The 20,023-nt window shown below is 37.5% G+C and overlaps 1 protein-coding gene across 5 annotated transcripts; it reads left to right on the top strand.

Moving 5' to 3' along the window:
* The first annotated feature begins 677 nt into the window (after positions 1-677).
* LOC139672528 (ADP-ribosyl cyclase/cyclic ADP-ribose hydrolase 2-like) lies at positions 678-19,650 on the top strand. 5 transcript variants are annotated; one of them, XM_071556771.1, is made up of 9 exons: positions 678-1,170; positions 4,770-4,899; positions 5,921-6,056; positions 6,533-6,615; positions 7,688-7,764; positions 10,956-11,048; positions 12,983-13,069; positions 13,368-13,427; positions 16,514-19,650. In XM_071556771.1, exons 1-9 carry the CDS (start codon positions 1,001-1,003, stop codon positions 16,626-16,628), a joined length of 951 nt encoding a protein of 316 aa, XP_071412872.1. In that variant the 5' UTR covers positions 678-1,000; the 3' UTR covers positions 16,629-19,650. The 5 variants fall into 5 exon arrangements, with proteins under 5 accessions (XP_071412872.1, XP_071412871.1, XP_071412873.1 ...); XM_071556770.1 differs by having other exon boundaries at positions 6,512-6,615; XM_071556772.1 differs by having other exon boundaries at positions 6,509-6,615; positions 19,483-19,650.
* Positions 19,651-20,023: the final 373 nt, after the last annotated feature.

The raw sequence follows: 20,023 nt of genomic DNA, 5'->3' as shown, positions 1-20,023 counted from the left end.
ACCAAGGGACAGTGATCTGCACCCGGCATGAGTTGCCAGACCTGCCTCAGAAATGTGAGTCTATAGGCAAATTACTCAAAGGCTGAAATTTTTTTTTTAATCTCTTAAGGAAAAAAAAGTGTTGTTGTGTTTGCAGCAGTGTATACCACAGAATGTTTCTCTAAAGATTAGATTAACTGATGTCATTTCATGATCTAACAAAGTACTTAGGGAAAAGAACATGGAGAAGAATAACATTAAGCAGAAGTTGAAGAAATCTGTTCAGTGCACAGGATGTAAGTCTTAATCCATTTGTTTCTTGTTATGATTGATTCATGACTGCAAGGCAGTTTTGTTCATAAAGACATAACACACAAAATGTCCCTGTCAGTATCCAGGGGAGAGATGGAAAAAAAAGCTGACTAATCTTACCCTTACAAGATCACATGAGGACTTGAGTATTTACATTATTACTGCTGTACCTGCATATTTTGGAATTTTTTTGTTGTTCTTGATATGTATTTCAGCATTTTTTTTCAGCCATTAGAGAAACAGGTGCAAAAAGTATAGTCCTTTTAAAAGGAAAAGAAAGTGGTTTAAAACGTGTTGCTTGCAAGCACTCCTCATGGTTTAGGAAGGTGTGGCACAGCCGTGAGTATTAAGTGCACTAAAAGCATCCTAAGTACCGAAGTGGTAAGGGCCTTTTTATCTCCCTTTGCTGAAATATATTGCAATTCTGCTCAGTTATCACAAGGTGGCCTTAAAAGTCTCTTTTTTTCTGAAGGGGGAAAATTTAGGCATGAGGAAGTGATGTATCCCTTTGCTGCAATCGTTTCAGGAAACAGTTGGGTTACAGTTCCCAGCAAGGTTTAGTTTTCTGCCTCATTTTTGTGTACAGAGCTAGACCTAGCATTGACAATATTAAATGTTAAGCCTGAAGATTTCCATTTGAATTGTGTTGTTCACTCTCCTGGTTTTATTCCTTTTTTTTTTTTTTAAGAACTTGGATTGTCAAGAATTCATGATGATGAGCCTTTTTTTGCCTCTTTTACTTGTCTCTGTTCTGTTTCTGAGCAGCTTCTCAGAAGTGCAGGGAAGGAAATGGAAAGGTGAAGGTACAACTCAAAACCTGGAAAGTATTGTCATTGGAAGATGCTATGATTATATTAGAATTGTGAATCCTGCTGTTGGGTAAGTTTTGATTGTTTCTGGATTAGTTTTTATGTTCTGCACGAAGTGATTATTAATCAGAAGCCTAATGTTACGCTTCTAGCCATGAAAGTGATCATATTGAAGCCAACAGGCTTGTAGCTGTCTGGAAACAAAACATTAACTTTGACAGATGTCATATTTTAGTAAATTAATCCAATTAAGGTAAGATTTTTAATCCTTCAATTTTTTATTTCACATATTTCCCCCACTTACTGTTCTGTAAGGAGAACAGCACACAGAAACAGCAGAGATGATGTTTCTGGAGTACCAAATCTGGCAGTGCTGCTGCTGTAGTTTGCATGCCTTGTATGTCAAGTCGTGTAAGAAGGGAAACACTTCACTTTGCAGCTATCCTGTGGTACTGAAGGAGACTGCTTAGCTCATTCATCTGAAAAATTAAGTAGTAATCAATTGCTTAAGTAAGATTATCCATGAGCTTTCATGGGCTGTGTTAATTATACAGAACTGGTGGTAAATCACACACTTTGCTAAAATTAGCACTTTTTCTGTGTTCTTGTAAGGACTTCAGTAAAAAGGGGGGAAAGTAAGGACAGTCTCCTGGAGTTCAGCCATTTATTCTGCCACTAAAATTCTGTCCTCATAGTTTGAAGAGGTATTTGCAGAGGGGACCTGGCTGAGTTGTGGATTGAATTGCTGTCTTAAACAGGTTTAGATTACATTGCAAATATCACCTCCTTCCCCCAACCTCCCTTTTTCAGTTCCTGTTGCAAAAGAGGAAGATACAGGACCAAAAACAGGCTGGTGGCTTTTAACAAAGGCAAAGCAACGTGTTTCAGCCCAATAACATTATTAACTTATCAGAAACATTAAGTTCCTCATGAAAGAAGAAATCACCCTAATACAAATAGCACAGTACTAGAATTTGAGCCCAACAGTTCAAGCTTGGCAAATTAGAAACATGTCACAGTGGAAGGTGCAAGTAAACTTTAACTACGGATTTCTGCACACCTACAGTGTAACATACAAAATATGTACATTTTGTTAACAGATGTGTGTAGGTACTCTGGTGTACATAGGTAGAATTCCTGTGGGGCTTATCAGATGTCACTTCATTTATATCTGAAACAGAATACAAAATAAAGGATAGTTACCATAGAAATGTTAACTTTAACTGATTTGTACTTTTGAATACAATATTCTTGAAAGTATTTCTATATGTCTCATGTTTATGATAGTTCCTGTGACATTTTCACAATACAATTTTAAAACTGAGAAGTCTGAACACGTTCATCAAAGTATTCCTGCTCAGGATAGCGTGAAGCCAGGCAGGGCATTAGGACCACTTTCCTGAATTAAGACCAAAAATTATAAAAAGAAGAGGTGCACAATTAATTTTTCATATAATGTGGGTTGTTCTTTTATTTTCCCTGAGGTCTATCAGCAAATAATGTAATCCAAACAAAATGGAAATTTCATATTGCACAGGTGCAAAACAGATATTCTAATTATTTAAAGCCCTTTCTGTTCATTGTTGTTTTCTTAGTTGCGCCCAGGCTGGCTTTTACAGAGACATGGCCACCTGGGTAGGTTTTGCTTCTGTATTTATGTGCAAATACAATAATTTTCTAAAAATACTTCGCTAACATAAAGAAAGCTAGCAAAACGTGTCTTTGCACTGCAACACAACTAAAACATGAAGATGTTTATGGAAACATAAGAAAAGCTTTCTCATATGTTCTAACATGCAAAGTGGCAGGTAGAGAATGCGTTTTGTAAAATGCTGTGGTCATATAGAAGTCAGGAATTTGAATGAAGATCACATTTGAAATTTTCCAACAGGAGCATGCTGTATAACACAAATGTTCTGTAGTGCTTTTCCTCTATACTTGTTTATTGTAGTATATCATGAAAGTGTTGAAAACAATTTTTTAACTGACTAGTATGAAATAAATCTAATATGACTTATTAGTGTCTATTGAGATCAGAAGGAATTGTCCTGAACTGGAGTCCCCACCCTGTAGTTTCAAACAGTGTTTTTGCCAGCTGAGAAATTTTGAATATCAGAGCGGAATAATCCTTTTAATTTACAAGCTGTTCAAACCTGGTGAGAAGTCATGAAGAAAAAAAAAATGCAGTGTGTGAATTAACCAGCAATTTACTGCTGGATTCAACTGTCAGGAAAAGTGTTAAAAGTTCAGTTGATGATAACTTACAAGTACTAGCATGAATAAGTGAGTGCTTACAGCATAAAGCTCTTTAGCAAAATGAGACAGAGATATATACAGAAGATGAAGTATAACAATTTGAACTCAGAAATAGGGTGCAAATCCTTTTATCAAGTCAATCTATTTAGACCTTGGAACTACTAATCAAGGTTCATATTGCATCACAGAATATTTTCAGATCAAAATCCCTATCTGCTTAGGATATATAGGGAATTTTTATGAAGCATATCCAGAGGTTACTGTAAGAGAATCTGTGGTCTGTTTCATGTGAGATGCGTAGCTCATCACAAGGGTCCTTTAAAGTGTCTGTGACATTCAGCATCACAAAGCAGCTCTTTAAAGAATCTGCGCCCCCCAAAACCCTGCTGTCTACAGATGGTATTAAATGAGCAAAACTCTCTAATGGCAAAGTTTGATTTACTTATCAGGACTACTATTATTTAATCTAGAGCTTTGCAATTATAGCTGTTTATGTTAGGAGTGCGGTATGTGCATAAAATAATTATTCTGTTGTGCAGTGTTCCTGGCATAAACATTGTCTCAGCGTTACGTGGGGAAGGTACTGTGGAATAGCGGTGAGAGTAGGAATTCCTGCTCCCGACAGGCTCAGAGCTGTGACAGATGAGGTCCTGAAAACCCACAGATAGGACACTTTCATCCTGTCCTCTCCTTCCGTGGCAGATTGTTGTCCCAAAGGCAGAGCTGGCAGAAGGGGCCTGCTGGAGTGCACGGCCTAACAACTTATTTCAGGCCTCCTTTCACAACCTCTTTAAATATTGAGTGCTAACAATATTCTTGTAGCTACTGCACAGTGACAGTGTATGTTCCACACAGTCACCAGTCCTGTACTCATTCCAGCAAGGCAAATCTACACAGTTCTAGGGCCTATATGCTCAAGGCATCTCTTTGTCATAGCCTTTATCATCAAAACTTTCTTAGTAACTCCTCCTGCTCTTGAATCTGATGTTTTAAGAGTAATATTGCATTCCAGTAGTTTTGCACATTTAGCTGTGGTTTAACTGAAACGGTTTTTTGAATCTGAAAAATTTCAAAGAAAGTTGTTTTCTTTACTACTTCTATGGTGTTGGATAGCAAGCTTGCTGTCTATACTTTACCTACAAAGATTTTTGTTGAATTATGATGTTTTTCTAATTCCACACTGTAAATGATAATATTTTCCTTACTACTTCCTCCTAATCTACTGCAGTTATGAGTCAGAAAAAGACAAAATCTATATGCTCCTCCTGGCCTACAAGTTTTTTACTACTCCAGTTTTCTACCTTAACCTTATAGATATTTTAATGTGGGAATTTGAAGAAGTTGGGAACAAATTACTTTCTTTTTCTGCTTTGAAAAAACAATTCTGCTATTTGTTTGTTTCAATGATTACAGTGAGAAGAACTGTTCAGAGATATGGGAAGCATTTACAAGTGCGTTTATTAACAAGGATCCGTGCAGCATTCTACCTGAGGACTATGAATTATTTATCAACCTGTCATTGCATGCAATTCCAGCTAACAAGGTAATGATTATTTATGTTTGCCGCCCTTAGACATCCAACAGATTTTCCGTGACACAGTTCAACATTGACCAAGGGTCACTATCTGGTAGACTTGTGAGTTGTTCTTTCCAACCAGTCTGTAGATAAAAAACTGGGCTCAGACTTGACAACATCTTTCAATGTGTCTGGCTCCATTTATTTTATGAAGTAACTTCTCAGCAACTTCTCTCTTTTCACACTACAAAGATCCCCCATTTTTTCCTGCTGTGCCAGGAGCTCTGACATAGTCCCTGAGCTTCCACTGCTACTTTTTTCAAGTTATGCACTCTGCCTGCAAAAGCTGTGCCTGCAATTGCCTTTTGCTTCTACTCCCTCACAGCCATGTCTCGTGGCAATGACATGTTAAACATTGACACACTACACAAGCATATGCAGAAATGAGATAGGGTGTTGGTTTATGTCAGAAAACAGTAAGGGTTTCATATGCTGGCAATTGCAGAGAACTGTGCAAGTGCAAAAGACAGTTTGTGCTTTTAAGCAGTTTTTCCTCTAGCACAATTATTCTTCATCTCTAAATGATACAAGTTAAACCAACAAATACTCCTGTCAGCATAGTTTTGTCCATTAAGGGTTTCAGAAACAGAAATAACAGCAAAATGTATGATTTTTCTCACCATATGCAAGTATAGCAATGTGAGAGAATTCTGGCAACATATATCTAGATGGCTTATCTGTCTTTCTTCCTCCTTTTTCCCAAATCTGTCTGCTGAGGCAGGCAAAGCTAGGCCTATTTAAAATAGGTCTATCGCTTCCCATCAAAGTATGAGTGTTCCTCCAGTCTCTAGTGATCAGAATTTATACCTCTAGAAAATAAAAAACTTTGTTCCTCTAAAGACATAGCTAACATTTCTGGTTATTAGTTGATTTTGAAAGAAATACCAAAACATATTTAAACTATTTTTGACATCTCATAATCTCATTGTGTCCACACCCAAGTGTCAGTACATTTCTTCTCTATTTTGTCTTTCTTACTTTTATATAGTCTCTCTTCTGGGAAAATAATCAGCTCCTTGTCAATACCTTTGCTGACAGAGGACGTCGCTACATGTGTTTGGCTGATACCCTGTTTGGCTTCTTTGCAGATTTTCTAAACTGGTGTGGGCAGGCAAACAGCCCTGGTAAGACAATGAGAGCTGTATTAAACATTTGTCTGTAAAACCATAATGGAGACCAACTGCTGTGTTCTGGAGGAGTTAATTTTGCTCTTAGCTGGTAAAAAATTAGGGACCACTTCACTCCTGTATTGTGTGAATATTTAACACCGCAGTCAGGGAGCACATGGTGAAACCTAAATGGTGCTGCACTGGCGATAAACCTCCTCTTCAGTCCTCTGAACTTGGAGGTGTCTGCATCCCAGGAACAGAGTTAGAACCATTTCAGCCAAATTACTGAATCCACAGAATGTCACTGTTTGTGTAAACTGCAAAGGATGGAAAATTATTGAAAAAAATGTAAGAGTCAGCCTTCAGTGTTATGTCAAACTATCTTGTGTGTTCAGTGAGTAATGCAAATATATTTTTAGTTTCTTTCTAAAGTCTCTTTTTGACAGCCATTATCATCTCTCTAATAGCAGAAATCACATGCCTTTCTACAGGACTGGACTATGAATCCTGCCCTACCAAGACGGAATGTGAAAACAATGCAGTGGATTCTTTCTGGAGGATGGCCTCAATCACTGTAACTAGTGCATTACTGCTGACTTCTTACCTGTGTCCTGGGTGGCTCAGGGAAAAGTTGCCAGCTCAAAACAGTTTTAAACCTGTAACTGTGCTAGATTATATCCTCTGATACAAATACACTGTTTTAGACTGAGCACATGTGTTAGCAAGAGGAACCTAATTTTCACCCTAGCTAGATAATATGTTAAAATCCTGTGTTAGCATTTTTAATATATAGCATATACTAAGAACAATAAGCACACTAGTTGTCTACTAATTGCAGGTCCTCAGTGACATTTGACAGCTTTTACTCACATATCAAACCCAACACAGATTGGCAAAATGCTTTCTTCCTCTGCTGGATAAACTATTTATAGGTGTGAGAAAATAGCTTGCAAAGATTCATTAAAATTATTCACTGGCTGTTTAGTTCCTGTCCTTCATCCTGAAGTGACCTGCTAGGGTGCTAGTTTAGTATTATTTTTGCAGTTCTGATATTCTTCTTGCTAAAATTCTTTTTGGGTTATTGTTGCTTGCAATGAAATATCAAGTCACACTGTGTGAAGATTTGGTCACCCCAATATAAGAAAGATATTTAGCTATTACAGGGTGTCCAAAAAGGGGCAACAAAGATGGTGAAGGGCCTTGAAGGCAAGCTGAGGTCACTTGGTGTGTTCAGCCTGGAGAAGATGAGACTGAGGGAGATATCACTGCAGTTACAACTTCCTCATGAGGGGAAGAGGAGGGACAGGCACTGATCTCTTCTCTGTGGGAACCAGTGACAGGATCCGAGGGAATGGCCTTGAAATTGTGTGAGGGAAGGTTTAGGCTGGATATTAGAAAAAGATTCTTCACCTAGAGGGTGGTTGGGCAGCAGAACAGGCTCAGTGGGTACAGCACCAAGCCTGACAGAGTTCAAGAAGTGTTTGGATGATACTCTCAGGTACATGGTGTGACTCTTGGGGATAGCCCTGTGCAGAGCTAGGAGTTGGACTCAATGATCCTTGTGGGTCCCTTCCAACTTAGCATATTCTGTGATTCAGTAACAAATCTGTAAGGTGAGTTCTGACAAACGTTGTTCTGCATTGCAGTATGCGCGGCACAGTTCGGGGGTGATACATGTCTTGTTGAACGGTTCTGCAGTCGGAGGAGCTTATCCACAGCCAGGGTAAGAAAACTGACTTATTTATACATAGAAAGTCTAATAACTCAAAACAAACAAACAAAAAAACAAACAAAGGTCAAACAGTTGTTTGGATCTTTTGCTACACAAATCATGGGAAAGTAGCTGAAAAATCCTGTTGCATCAAAGTCTGGTCAGCTGGGGGGACATCTGTCCCTAGCTCAAGGAATTAATATGAAATGGATGGAAACAATCCTTTTGACTCCTGCATTTTACAAGCTGCTGTGGCGAGCAGGATGAATGCTCTTTGAAAGCTGTCTTCAGTTGTGGCAACGCACTGCGGCAAAATGTTTATGTCTTCAAAAGATGAGCATTACAAAATTTCAGGGACATGTCCAAGGAAATCATATTGTTACAAGGACTGTAGCCTCTGTCAGGCATAGGAGCAAACTTGGTAAGTTCTGCAGGGAAAGTATTTGTCCTGCTATTTCTCCATGACCAAGAGTGGAAGTAGTTTGAAATCCATTATAATTTAAGAAAGCAGAAAAAAGCTTGTTGAGAAGGATAATAGCAAAGATTAGCTTTCTCTTCTCCTTAATTCCTTTTTTATTAAGGACAGCTGTATTTTACCCGATGCACAAGTGTACCACCACACAGAAGTTCATCTAAGCTTACATTTAAAATTTATGGTAAAAGTACACCCTTTAGAACTTTTAATGAGTATGTGGCTGTAGTGACTGCTTACCTGTGGTGAAAAATACATCCTTTCTTACTCAGCAACTGTCGTGTCCAAGGAAGATCAAAGAAATACATCTTTTAAAGACTCGTAAAAGAGATCCTCCTCCTGTGTGTTCACTGAGAACTAAAAATGATCATTGAAAAGTTAATTTCATCTCTAGATAGGAGAGAAATAAGAGCCATCTGTTCCAGAACACCTACTACCTACTTAACCTCTGTCCCCAAAAAGTTCCAGCTCTGTACACAGCTTTCATCTAACCATGGAGACTTACACAGTCTCCTTGGGTTGGTCAGGTGGTCACCTGGGATCACATTTTCTGCAGATGATAATACCTGGCAGCAGGCCAATGCCCAGAATACAGTATAGATTCCTTATTTCAGAAACAGATTTCTTGTTTCTGTTAGTTTACAGATTCCTTATTTCAGAAACCTCTTATACATAAATAAATTCCACGTGTTCCCTGGGTTGCCTGTCTGGTGGTATCTTAACCAATGGAATCACCACTGAAACACAGCCTGCCAAACGAAAAAACAAAGCCAGTTACTCCATCTGTTTTCTTTGGTGTGTTCCTTCTGGTCCATTTATGACTGAATTTATTTAAGGGATTATGTTTGAGAGAGGCTGAAAGTTGAGTAATTATTTGCAGAAGGTATTCTGACAGATTTGCCTGTCTTCCTAAACATCTCCCTGGTCTGTCTTCCAGTATTTCAAAGCCACTTTTAAAATTTATCTGTTTTTTTTAAGTTTGCACACTTAAATCATCATTCAGTCACCTGACACTGTTTCAGTTAAGATTTATTTCTCACTTCATGGCAAAATAAATTTGCTCATTCACATAGTATGAATTTAGTTGACAGACTTCTTTAGTAGTTTTAGCCAGTCAAAAACTGATTTTACTGAAGTCAGTTGTACATTATTCCTCCACAGTTTCTGACTCTAGTTAATGATTTCTCTAAATTTGCAGTAAGCTTCTTCTTTTTTCTGGTAATGATATATGCAAGAATGAACAAATGAGTTAGAAATAGTTGAAGTCTTTATTTTTTCTTATGTTTTCACTATGTGTTTGACAGACTTGAGCAGATAGGCAAAACTGCTCTTGCTGCTACTGGTTTCTGGTTAGCCACCAAGGTACCAGACTTAACCAGAGAAGGCAGCTGTTCGTGTCTGCCTCCTCATGCTCCACTTCTTCAGAAGTTTAAAATAACTTGCCTACTTCAGGAACCAGTCTCAGCTGGCTGCCAGCAGACACTGACAACCACAACATGTGTGGCAGAGCCCCAGTAGATTCCCTGAAGGCACCAGGAAGACAGAGCGGTGGTCCCATTGTCACTGCTGGTCTCATGCAAGAAGTGACAACTAACAGTCCCTTCTTCTCAGCGGGGGTCTCAGATCATTTAGAGTGGCTCAGAGACACTGCAGTTCTGATACAGACATTTCAGAAGACCCAGGACAGGCAAATTGGAGGACACACCTAGGCTCAGACTTGGACCAAGCATTCAGTGCAGACATAGCCCTTACATGCTTTCTGAGGAAAAAAAAAGTAATGTAAAGGTTGGAAATTACAGTATGTCTTGCTGAAAGGGTTAGAAATCTGTGGCTTTGAAATGCCTGCATCTCACAAAAATATTCAATTTAAAGACATTAAAATAATCCTTTGGGTTTGGCATCTTTACATTAGATATTATGAAGAAAATCTTTACTGTGAGAGTGGTGGCATTGGAACAGGTTTCCCAGAGAAGTTGTGAATGCCCTGTCCTGGAAAGTGTTCAAGGCCAGGTTGGATGGGGCTTCATAACCTGCTCTAGGGAAAGGTGTCCCTGCCCATGGCACAGTGGTTTGAACTAGATGGTCCTTAAAGTCCCTTCAACCCCAAACCATTCTATGACACAATGATTTAATTTATATTGTATTACCTTGTTTTAATTGTTACTTAAATATCAACCAGAGTCAAGGGGAGGATTTCCTAGCCTAGGGACATCTAGAAGTTTCTCCTTTTTGGTCTTATATATCCTAGACAAATAATTCGTGTTACTGTTGCTGTCATTGTGTACCTAAAAATATATACTTGTCTTGTGGCTGGTTTTATTTTTTTATTTAAAGCAAATTTGTATTTTGTCTAACAGCAGTAACTACAAGAATGACCTTTTCCCTTTCTCTCTCTCTTTTTTTTTACTAAATATCAAATGCTTTTTGTTTTGCTTTTACATTTTTAAAAGTTCACCTCTTTCTGCTTCACTTCTAGGTTGTAACTTTTTTTTCAGTTGAGACCCTCTAAGATGAGTATGAAAATAAATCATTAAATGCCTTTCACCTTTGAGGACATTCAGAATATGAATCAGATTTTTCTAATTTGTGTTGAGTCTGATTGTAATAAGAAGATATAAAGTCAAGCAAGCCTATATCCTACTGCAGAATCAGAGCCTTAATTAATGCAAAGTAGAAAGGACTATTTAATTTTCATGTTCTTTATAGTTCTAATTTTTTTTTCTTGAATCAGTTTTTTTGCAGATTATGAAATACCTAGTCTCCAGAAAGACAAAATCTCAGAAGTTGCTATTTGGGTTGTGGATGATATTGAAGGACCAGATCTGTAAGTTACATTTTCAAAAAAAAAAAAGTTAATTTCTCCCTTTCAGACCTGTCTTTAAAGTTTCACCTTTTTTTTTGTTGTTGTTTGATTATATTGGCATAGCACTTAGACTAAAGTATTTTAGATGCTTTCATGAACACAGAAGGCACAACCTGCCTTTCCTAAAGAATAGACAAAATATAAATAAATTCTAATATTAAATCTGGAGTCAACTCTTGGTTAGATCTCTGGATTTCAGACCTTGAGTGAAGATACAGCATGTACAGTTTACTAAGAGTTAATCTGAATTTTGCACTGAGTGCTGACAAGTTATTTCTTTCACATTGCCATATGCATTCTTTTCATTTTCACCTATCTTAAGTGTTTGAAAAATTTATAGAAGCAGATAAATACCAACAGGGGGCTCCTTTTCACTCAATAATTAATTCAATAATAAAATGTAGGCTTTAAAGATGTTTAATTTTGATGGTAATTTAATTAGAACAAACAAATAAATAGTAAACAAATAAAACAGATCAGTCAAAACAGAATAGTCTATTGGTAGATAGCCAAAGTGACAATTTTCAATTGAAACCTAATGGAAAATGGACTCTGAAGTTAAAAAAAAGTAATTAGGCCTTGTTTGACATTGATTAAAGGAAAAATTAAATAGTCTATTCATTATAGTTTTTGTGGGAGTCGCTGCAAATGTACATTGATGAATTGAGGGGCATAGAACAGAGGAATTCAGTTTTGCAGGATCCCTGCAGTTTAACATGGGGACACTTCATTGGTCTTAAAACTGCCCTGGCTGAAGAGGGCCAGAGAAATGGACTCAGATGTCACCACAGGTGTCACCACAGGTGTCTGAATCCTGAGTATGCTCTGCATTTTTGGGAGCATGAGGCTTCTATTCTTGCTTTTCAGTCATTCTTAGTTGCATCCATTAATTTTGTGTCATTTCCCTTTCACATTTCATATCTCTCTTTGCTATCTCCTTTTGTCCTTTTTCATTCAACTTTGGCATGGCCAACCCAGACCACATATTTTACCACAGTGCTGTGGAGTCTGCAAAGCACAGTTCAGCCTTTCTCTCTAAATCAAAGAATCATACCCTTTAGGAGGAAAGAACCCATACAGCTCATCTTTCCAAAAGATGCCCCTTACAACAAGGAAAAGTTAAGGCATACAGTGAATATTAATTTATCTTTCACTTAATGGATGCATGGTCATTTTGGGTTTTTTTACTAATTGCTTTCTCCAATTATTTTGTTGATTCTCATTTGATTTCTGTAGTCACGAGTATTTACTGACCAGAGGATAAGTAGCACTGGCCTTAATACTTTATGTTGGTGCAAGTTTAGGGGTCTCAGCAGGCTCTGTACTATGCTAAACTTTCTTATGCTAATTGGACCACAAATTAAAAAGCCAGTGCTAGAAACAGGTGTATTTAGTATTGTTTCTGTTTTTTCTTCTCTCTCTGTGTTTTTCTGTTGTTCAACATTCAAGAGAGAGAACAAGATTTTGACAACAAGAATATTTCTGATTTATTATAACCAACTTACTCAATAAAGGCAGGTAGCAACAACTTTAGCACTACCTAAATAGTTGCCTAAGAATATTACAAGTTAAACATTTAATATTTTGCAAAATTATTTAGCTCTTTTTCTGTCTAGTCAAATATTGAATTTAGGGTTATCAGTTAATAGAATCTGAAAATGCTACACTGGTTAAAGCTAATCTTCTAGACTCTGCAACTAAGTTTAAAATGTGAAACCACTCTAATGTAAGCAAATGCAGCATTGTAAATAGCAATGTACACCATTCTTCTGGAGGTGTTATGGATTATAGAAGAGGCAAAGGAATGGGGATTTACTTTACTAATTCCATCAAGTTCAGTGAGAGGAAATTACTTAACAAAAGACTTGCAATAATATTGAAATCCTTTCTCACAGAGATTCCTGTGGAATCAACAGTGTGAAGACATTAGAAACCAGGCTGACAACCCTTGGTTATAATGTCACTTGCACTGACAATTACAAGTAAGTGAAAATCCTTTATTAAGATCATGTATTTGCAGAGGCACCTTATCTATTTTGATTCTTCACTGTAAAATCTTTATTTGGATTGGAAATCTAAGGAACAGTTAAAACCCCTATTGAATGTCTGCAGGATTAATTATTCACCAAAGGATCCACAGCTTGTTATTCCCAGTAGATTGTAAGAAAAGTTAATTGAAGGGAAGTTTTAGACATGACAATACTGTGAGTTTGTTTCACTTTTTCATTGGTTTCCCTGTTTTCTGCCTGAAAGATGCTAAATAAATTGCTGTCTTCATAGGTCTGTAATGTACTTACTCTGCTTGGATTATCCTGATGATTCTAAGTGTGCTCTTTCATCGTAAGTAAAAGAAGTTCAATCCATCTTCAGTGTCATTACAACCAAATAAATAATGCAGAAGTCAACAGTTCAACAGATCCCACCTGTACCATCTATTATGTACCACCCATATGAAATACTGAGTATTCTTGAATTTGCTACTGACCGTGCCTTGAGTCATCCGTCTCTGTTTACTAATTGTGCACAATTGTCTGTGAGCACCTGCTGTTCAAAATTAGGTGTTCATGGGTTCTCACTGATCACACATGGATGGTATGAATGAAGTTTGTACATATCACTGTTCTGGTGAAAAATCTATTACAAATTTGAAATTGCTTTATTAATATTGTTCCTTGAATAATTAAATTGTAAGTCAAATGGCAACATATCTAAAAGACATTTCTCCAGCTACTGGAACTTTTAGTTCTAAATTTTGAGGAATTTTCTTTTTCATCTTCCATTTTGTGCGAAATTCAATTTCTATATTTCAATGTATTTCTGTATTTCAGTGTTTGAGATAGTAGGTTATGTGCAGAAATGCAGATTACATTCAAAACACAACTTTTTGGATTAGACAGCATCATTCCAAAATTAGTTTTTAATAGTTATCCTTATTTTTCTTTATTTTATAAAGAGGATTAAATTATTATACATTTCATTGATTTTACATTTAAGATTATGGTTTTCAGTTGTGACTAGGTTTCTTAATTTATATGCTGGTCCATATACAGGTACACATAAGGTCCTTAAATATGCTCACAGTTTGGAATGCTGCAGGATATTTAGATACATAAACAGTGTTCTCTAGTTATATTATTTTATGGATAATCCATGCATTATTTCCTACTGTCCTTTCTTCCCTATTTAAGCACATGCAAATCTTTTGTATGTTAATACCTATGTAATGTTGCAATTATAACTTCTGCTAGAAAGATATGACTTGCCGTCTGTGGTTATGGCAGCAGAGGTGCAGCTCCTGCTTGGCACCCTCTGGGAAGGGGCAGTAATGCTTTAGGCAGTACATAAAAGGAGGTGTATATCACTCTCTGTAACACATGTTCAGTTTTTAATACATCCTTTCAGAGAAAGTCAGTATTCTCTGTTCTTGGTGGTCACTGAAAACTTTTACTCATCATGTCATGCAACAACGTTTATTCTCACATCCAATTATATCCTAGTACCAACTTCTAAATATTATGAAAGCAGTGGCTTTGTAGATACCACTGGTAACTCCAGAATCCTTCTAGGCAGTAGATCATAGGACAGGCTTCCAGTCCCATTAAGGTTTTGTTACTAAATGCCACTTGCATGGTAGATTAAAATAGGGTTTCCTTGTTCTGCCCCTGAATGGTAAGGTTTTTGTTTGCATGTCAAAGGAAAGTAAATTTATCCCATACAAAATCATAGGTGTGAATGTAGTGGCAATATTAACAAACCAGAGGAAAAAGCACTTTACAGGACTTGAAAAAATATAATATTGTGAGCTCTTAACAGAAGATTTTTCTCCTCTCACAGGTTTTAAACCATTTCCCTCAAAGTTTTGTGATGTATGTTGTTCAGCTGAGGAAACGGATGAAAAGACTTATGGAAACCATTAATGTCTTTTTCTTTTCAGCTAAGGGATGAGCATACCAGTTCTGCAGTATTACCACATAGTGCTTGCAGTATGTAATCAGGGGAGCAAGCACCCCTTCCCTTCCATCCATGCTGGTACTTACAGTAAAGTAATGACTGGAGTATTCTAAGCACCAATCTCATGCTCTTGTGAGATAACTGTTAACCAACTCAGATGTGATCATCCTCCTTAAGAAAAGTTTCCTTGCTTGTTTCCTTCCTGAACGTTCTATTCCCTCCTGTATGCATGGCACTGTAATAGGTTTGATTTACTTCATATCTGCACTATCCCAAATCAAGGCAGATCTTCCCAATCTGAACGCTAAACTATCACTGTCTGTCCCTGAAATTTAAGTAATTAAAATACTTTAAGCCAATGAATACTTACACTCTTCCCCAAATCACTTACTACTTTGCAATAAATAACATCACCATTGAAATTAGCTGCCCTTAGACAGAGAGCTTTAAGCAAATGCATATGAATTATTTGATTATTATCCTCTTACATTTGTTTTCTCTGTGGATGGATCCCTGCTCTCTGATGGTTCATTAACTGGCATGAGAGCAGTTTGGACAGCAGGGGTACCACTATTAAGAACATGTATCTGTTAGGAAAAGGTTTCCTTTGCTGGGTGTGTTCAGTCAGTGTACACTCAGTGTTCATACTTCCATTAACAAACTGTGAAACAGGCATGCAGGTTCTGCTGCATCCCCCTTTATGAGGGATATTAGCTCTTACAAGGTTGATAGCTGCCTTCTCAGCCTCCAGAGAATAATGTCCCCAGCCCAAAATACCAGAGTTGAGCAAATCATTTTTTAGGTCACCACAACTCCTGTCACATTGGCATAGCAAAGGAGAGGACTGGGTCAGCGTAGCAGAGGGATGGCGTAGGAGGTTGGACTTCTTGGGTAATGATAGTGCCCCTTAACTCCTCACCTGACTTGAATTATGGTCCTACTGAGTCAAATTTGGACTTTGGCTTGTTTTGACTTGGCACCTTGACTTTTGAAGAGAACCTGTAAGTAAAACAATACCCACTAGATGGCAGACATGGCTTACAAACGGAAGCAGGAAGGAAGCCAGATGCAACCTATTAGTAGCGGTATTTATTACTTGCATTATTGCCATGTCAGGGAGACTTAGAAATGGATCTGGATAGTGCTGTATCAAGTGTTGTGAAGATACAGTCCTCCAGGACCACTGCTGTCTAGAGGAGCTCTATGAAATCACAAGCATAAGGCCAGAGACAATAAACAAATGGGGAGAGACAAGAAGGCTCAAGTGTAAAGGCAGAAAGAATTGTTCCCAGGCTTTTCCAAAGATACTCAGTTTGTAAAATCATGACAGCCAAAGGGAATCTGTTGGTGAGCTCATACAAAGAAACTTAGCACTTGGACTACAAACTTCATCCTTGGCAACACACCCCTGATATTTAAAAGAAGCCCAACTCAGCTCTGTGCTGTGAACATCCTGTTTGTTTTCTCTTCTTCAGATCTGCACCAGCAGCACAAAGAGGACCTATATCTTCAGACAGAGGAGGCAGCTGGAACAAGCTCATGTTTGTTTCTTTTGCAGGCTTTTTGTTCAGATTCACTTTAGGGTACTAAGTTAATCAACTGAATCCATATCCTCTGTTTGCCTCAGCTGGCTATAAATTTGGCTTCAGCTAATTTCTAACTGCAATTTCACCCTAAATATAGTACTGGCAAACCTGCATATTAAAACCTTGCATACTAGATACCAGCTTCTTTTAGTATCAAGAATTAATTTACTGATGCTAGAAAGCCTCACCCTTCATTTCCTTCTCTTGATTAGAAGAAATCCATTGCTATTTCCTCTTATCTTTATTCTCCAGTGTTAAACAGGGAATAATACATTCTATTCACATATTTCAGAAAGAAAAGTGAAACTATGCCTGTCATACAGATAACTTGTTTATAAAAATATCCTAGCATTTGGTCTTGGAAACTTAAGTGACTAACTATCATGTTTTGGGAAGGGAAAATATGAATTCAGGTAGGAGAGATCTTAGATTTCTTACTTGACACAAGATACAATAGGTAAGACAGTGGAAAATTAAACTCATTTTCATAATTGGTCCAGTACTGAGGCCAAACTTACCTGAAACTGTCATATGGCAAGATTCTGACTTGCATACAGTATTTTGCCACATGATTTCAATTGCTTTGTCATCCACACAGCTGTTCCTGGCCACTGGGTAGCAAATAGTTGGAAATACTAGATCTAGAAAGTTCCACAGTTTTTCCATCATGATGTGATTTATGACATATCATATTCAGAGAAGAACATGCCAAGTCAGACATTGGCCCACTTGCAGTGAACTCAGCACACTTCAGAATATTCTGAGTAGAGAGCAGATGCCTGAAGGTTTCTTGAGTTACCTTTGTGAATTATCATAGTGTTCCAGCCAGATGCTCCTCTAAACCACCAAGACTTCCAGCTACTAAGATGACACATAAATCTTCAGAAAAAAAATAGTTGTTCTACTAGAAAATAACTTATTTAGAATCTAGTTTCACACTCTGTGTTAGCTTCTGTATTATTTATTTGTGTTCATATTAGCTGGTTGCCAGGAAACTGGGATAGGATATTCACTGTTATCTCAGTGAATCTGATTTAGGACTCAATAGTAGATTTACATCCTTTCACTCCCTGTTTCACCCTGTCTTCCTTGATACAACTATATCATGTTGTGCATTTGAAAGATATCTAAAATACATTGTTATTGCTTATTTGTCATGCTAAAATCCCTGTAATAATCTTTAACTTGAGTTTAATGCAGATATCTTTATATTACACTGGCAGTTGGGTTTGCCTGTGTCATGGCTGGGTTTAGCCACCAGTTTGAAGGATTTCTGTGTCTGTTTCAGACACAAAAAGTACTGAAAGTGCACAAGTACTGAAATCAGAAGTTACAGACGTTTGAAAATCTGGGCCGTATTATGCCTCAAAATTGTTCCCTATCTATGCTGTAACATTACTCTTCTGAGCCACAGGCTGTAGAGGTAGTGCATATGAGGCTCACAATTAGGTGTCTGAGCCATAATCAGGGCTTGTGTTGTCCTGCCTGCTGACCTGGAGATGACAGTCTGTGCAGGATTCAGAGAACAGCTAAATGCCATGACCAAGCCACGTGCCTCTTAGGCACTTCCATCCACAAGCCAAGCATCCCAGCTGGCCAACTTTTGCTTTCCAGCTTAGAAAGCTTTTCAGCTTCTGCTGCAATCCACTCCAGCAGCACAGTCAGTACTGACCATTACATATGGTATCAAACACACTGTAGGAAGTGGTAAATAATTCTGTTTCGGAAAAAAAAGTAATTAAAATGCAAAGTAGGATAGCTACAACTTAAACAATTGAGGTTATTTACTACGTAACCTTGTATCATGAACAACACACTCAGAACCTCTTCTAGTGTTTTCTTATTTCTAATGATTCCTGCCTGTTTTCCCATTACTTCAACTCAGTAGCAAAGACAGCAATTTTTTTTCTCCAATATGCATTCAATAAAGAGTCTGAAACTTGCTGGGACAAAGAAAAAGAGGAGATCGGTAAAGGCTGTTACCTACACAATTAATATAGATGGGGAAAAAAAAGGCCAAGTTCTAGATGCATAATTTTACTGAAATCTTCGAGGCAGCATATTTTAAGCTGAGTGTGAACAATTTGTTCTGTGTTTAATATAATGGTTTTAATCTGTGTGAAAGAACAGTGTGACTGGTGTCTCGGAAGCAGAGAGGCAGAAGTGTCAGCAAAGCGAGAAACAATAAGATCATTTGTTATTCCCAGAGGGAGTGAGAGACAGGAACATGTCTTTTTTATTTCTACATCTACAAAGGATGTGAACAGTACTATTTACACGTTTGTGACACTTAAGTGGTGGCAATCAGCTAGGTGTGCCTGTGCTCTGTCTTGGAACACCCAGTAAATGCTCTGATTAGCCATGTCTCATGTAACAGCTGTGCCAAATTTGGAGAAATACTGTCCAAAAGGCACCTGCCCTTCTCTGTAAATTCATGCAAGCCTGGTAACATTCACTGGGGTGCTTCAAATATAGATTGAAAATGTTTCAATCATTCATGCTTGTACTGGAAGTACCGAAAAAACAGCTGTCTCCAGACCTGAAGGGAAAAATATTTCAGATTAAAACAACATGTATATCACCTAATTTTGAATCTGGTTGGATGCCACAATTCTTTGCAAATCTGTTAATATCCAACTAATATGGCAAATGAAAACATCATGTACAGGAGCCTTACAAGGTTCTCTGCATTTCTGCCAACACACCTGTGGGAGCTACTGAGATTATAGTAGTATTTCCTGATATGCCCATTTTGTGGACCACTTAAGAACTCAGTTATGTCATGTTCTTCATTCCTATATAATATATAATCTCTCCTCCTACTAATCTACTTTTTTTTTCTGCTCCATGTCTTTCAGGTATTGTATCTGACAAAAGATTAATTCAGAGTAATTTCTTTTTTCAGCATGTATGTGCGTACCTACATATACATCTGCTCATACCTGCTCTGTCTGTTTTTAAATGCAAAGTCTTGAATGCTGTGGAGTAAAAAGTTATGAGAATAAAGCAAGGACAACTTGATCACCTCTCTGCCCTTTTTATACTGCTGGTGTTTATTTTTGTCATATTGGCCTTGATGTCATATCCAGCTGACATGACTATGTTTTCAATCAGCAATCTTAAATGTAGTGAAATGTGACCTGAAACTTCATGAATTTTCATAATACATATTGTTATATGAAAGCCAGCTCTTTCTTCATGAAATTAGCTAGAAATAATTCTGATGTATTTTGCTTCAACAATTGTGTGAAGTGGAAGAAGGGTGCTTTTAGCAGAGCCAAGAAGTTTGGTTTAAAATAGCTCAGGGTGGGGAGGCACAGTATCTTAATTTAGCCAAATGTTAGGGTGGCTCGAACACTTCACAAGTTTTTTTTGATTTTCAGGTTTTTCCTAATTCCA

This window comes from Pithys albifrons, chromosome 5 (assembly GCF_047495875.1).
Source record: "Pithys albifrons albifrons isolate INPA30051 chromosome 5, PitAlb_v1, whole genome shotgun sequence".
Classification (NCBI taxonomy): Eukaryota; Metazoa; Chordata; class Aves; order Passeriformes; family Thamnophilidae; genus Pithys; species Pithys albifrons.
Note: the sequence above shows the minus strand (reverse complement) of the source record. Positions and strands in the feature narration are given on the sequence as shown.

What these genes read in the sequence shown, in the direction of transcription:
- LOC139672528 (XM_071556769.1), top strand. Translation starts at nt 1,001, where the DNA reads ATGATGATGAGCCTTTTTTTGCCTCTTTTACTTGTCTCTGTTCTGTTT. An exon ending in GGAGGATGGCCTCAATCACT is followed by an intron (nt 6,616 to 7,687) that starts GTAACTAGTGCA and finishes TCTGCATTGCAG; the next exon opens with TATGCGCGGCACAGTTCGGG. An exon ending in TCTAAGTGTGCTCTTTCATC is followed by an intron (nt 13,428 to 16,513) that starts GTAAGTAAAAGA and finishes TCTCTTCTTCAG; the next exon opens with ATCTGCACCAGCAGCACAAA.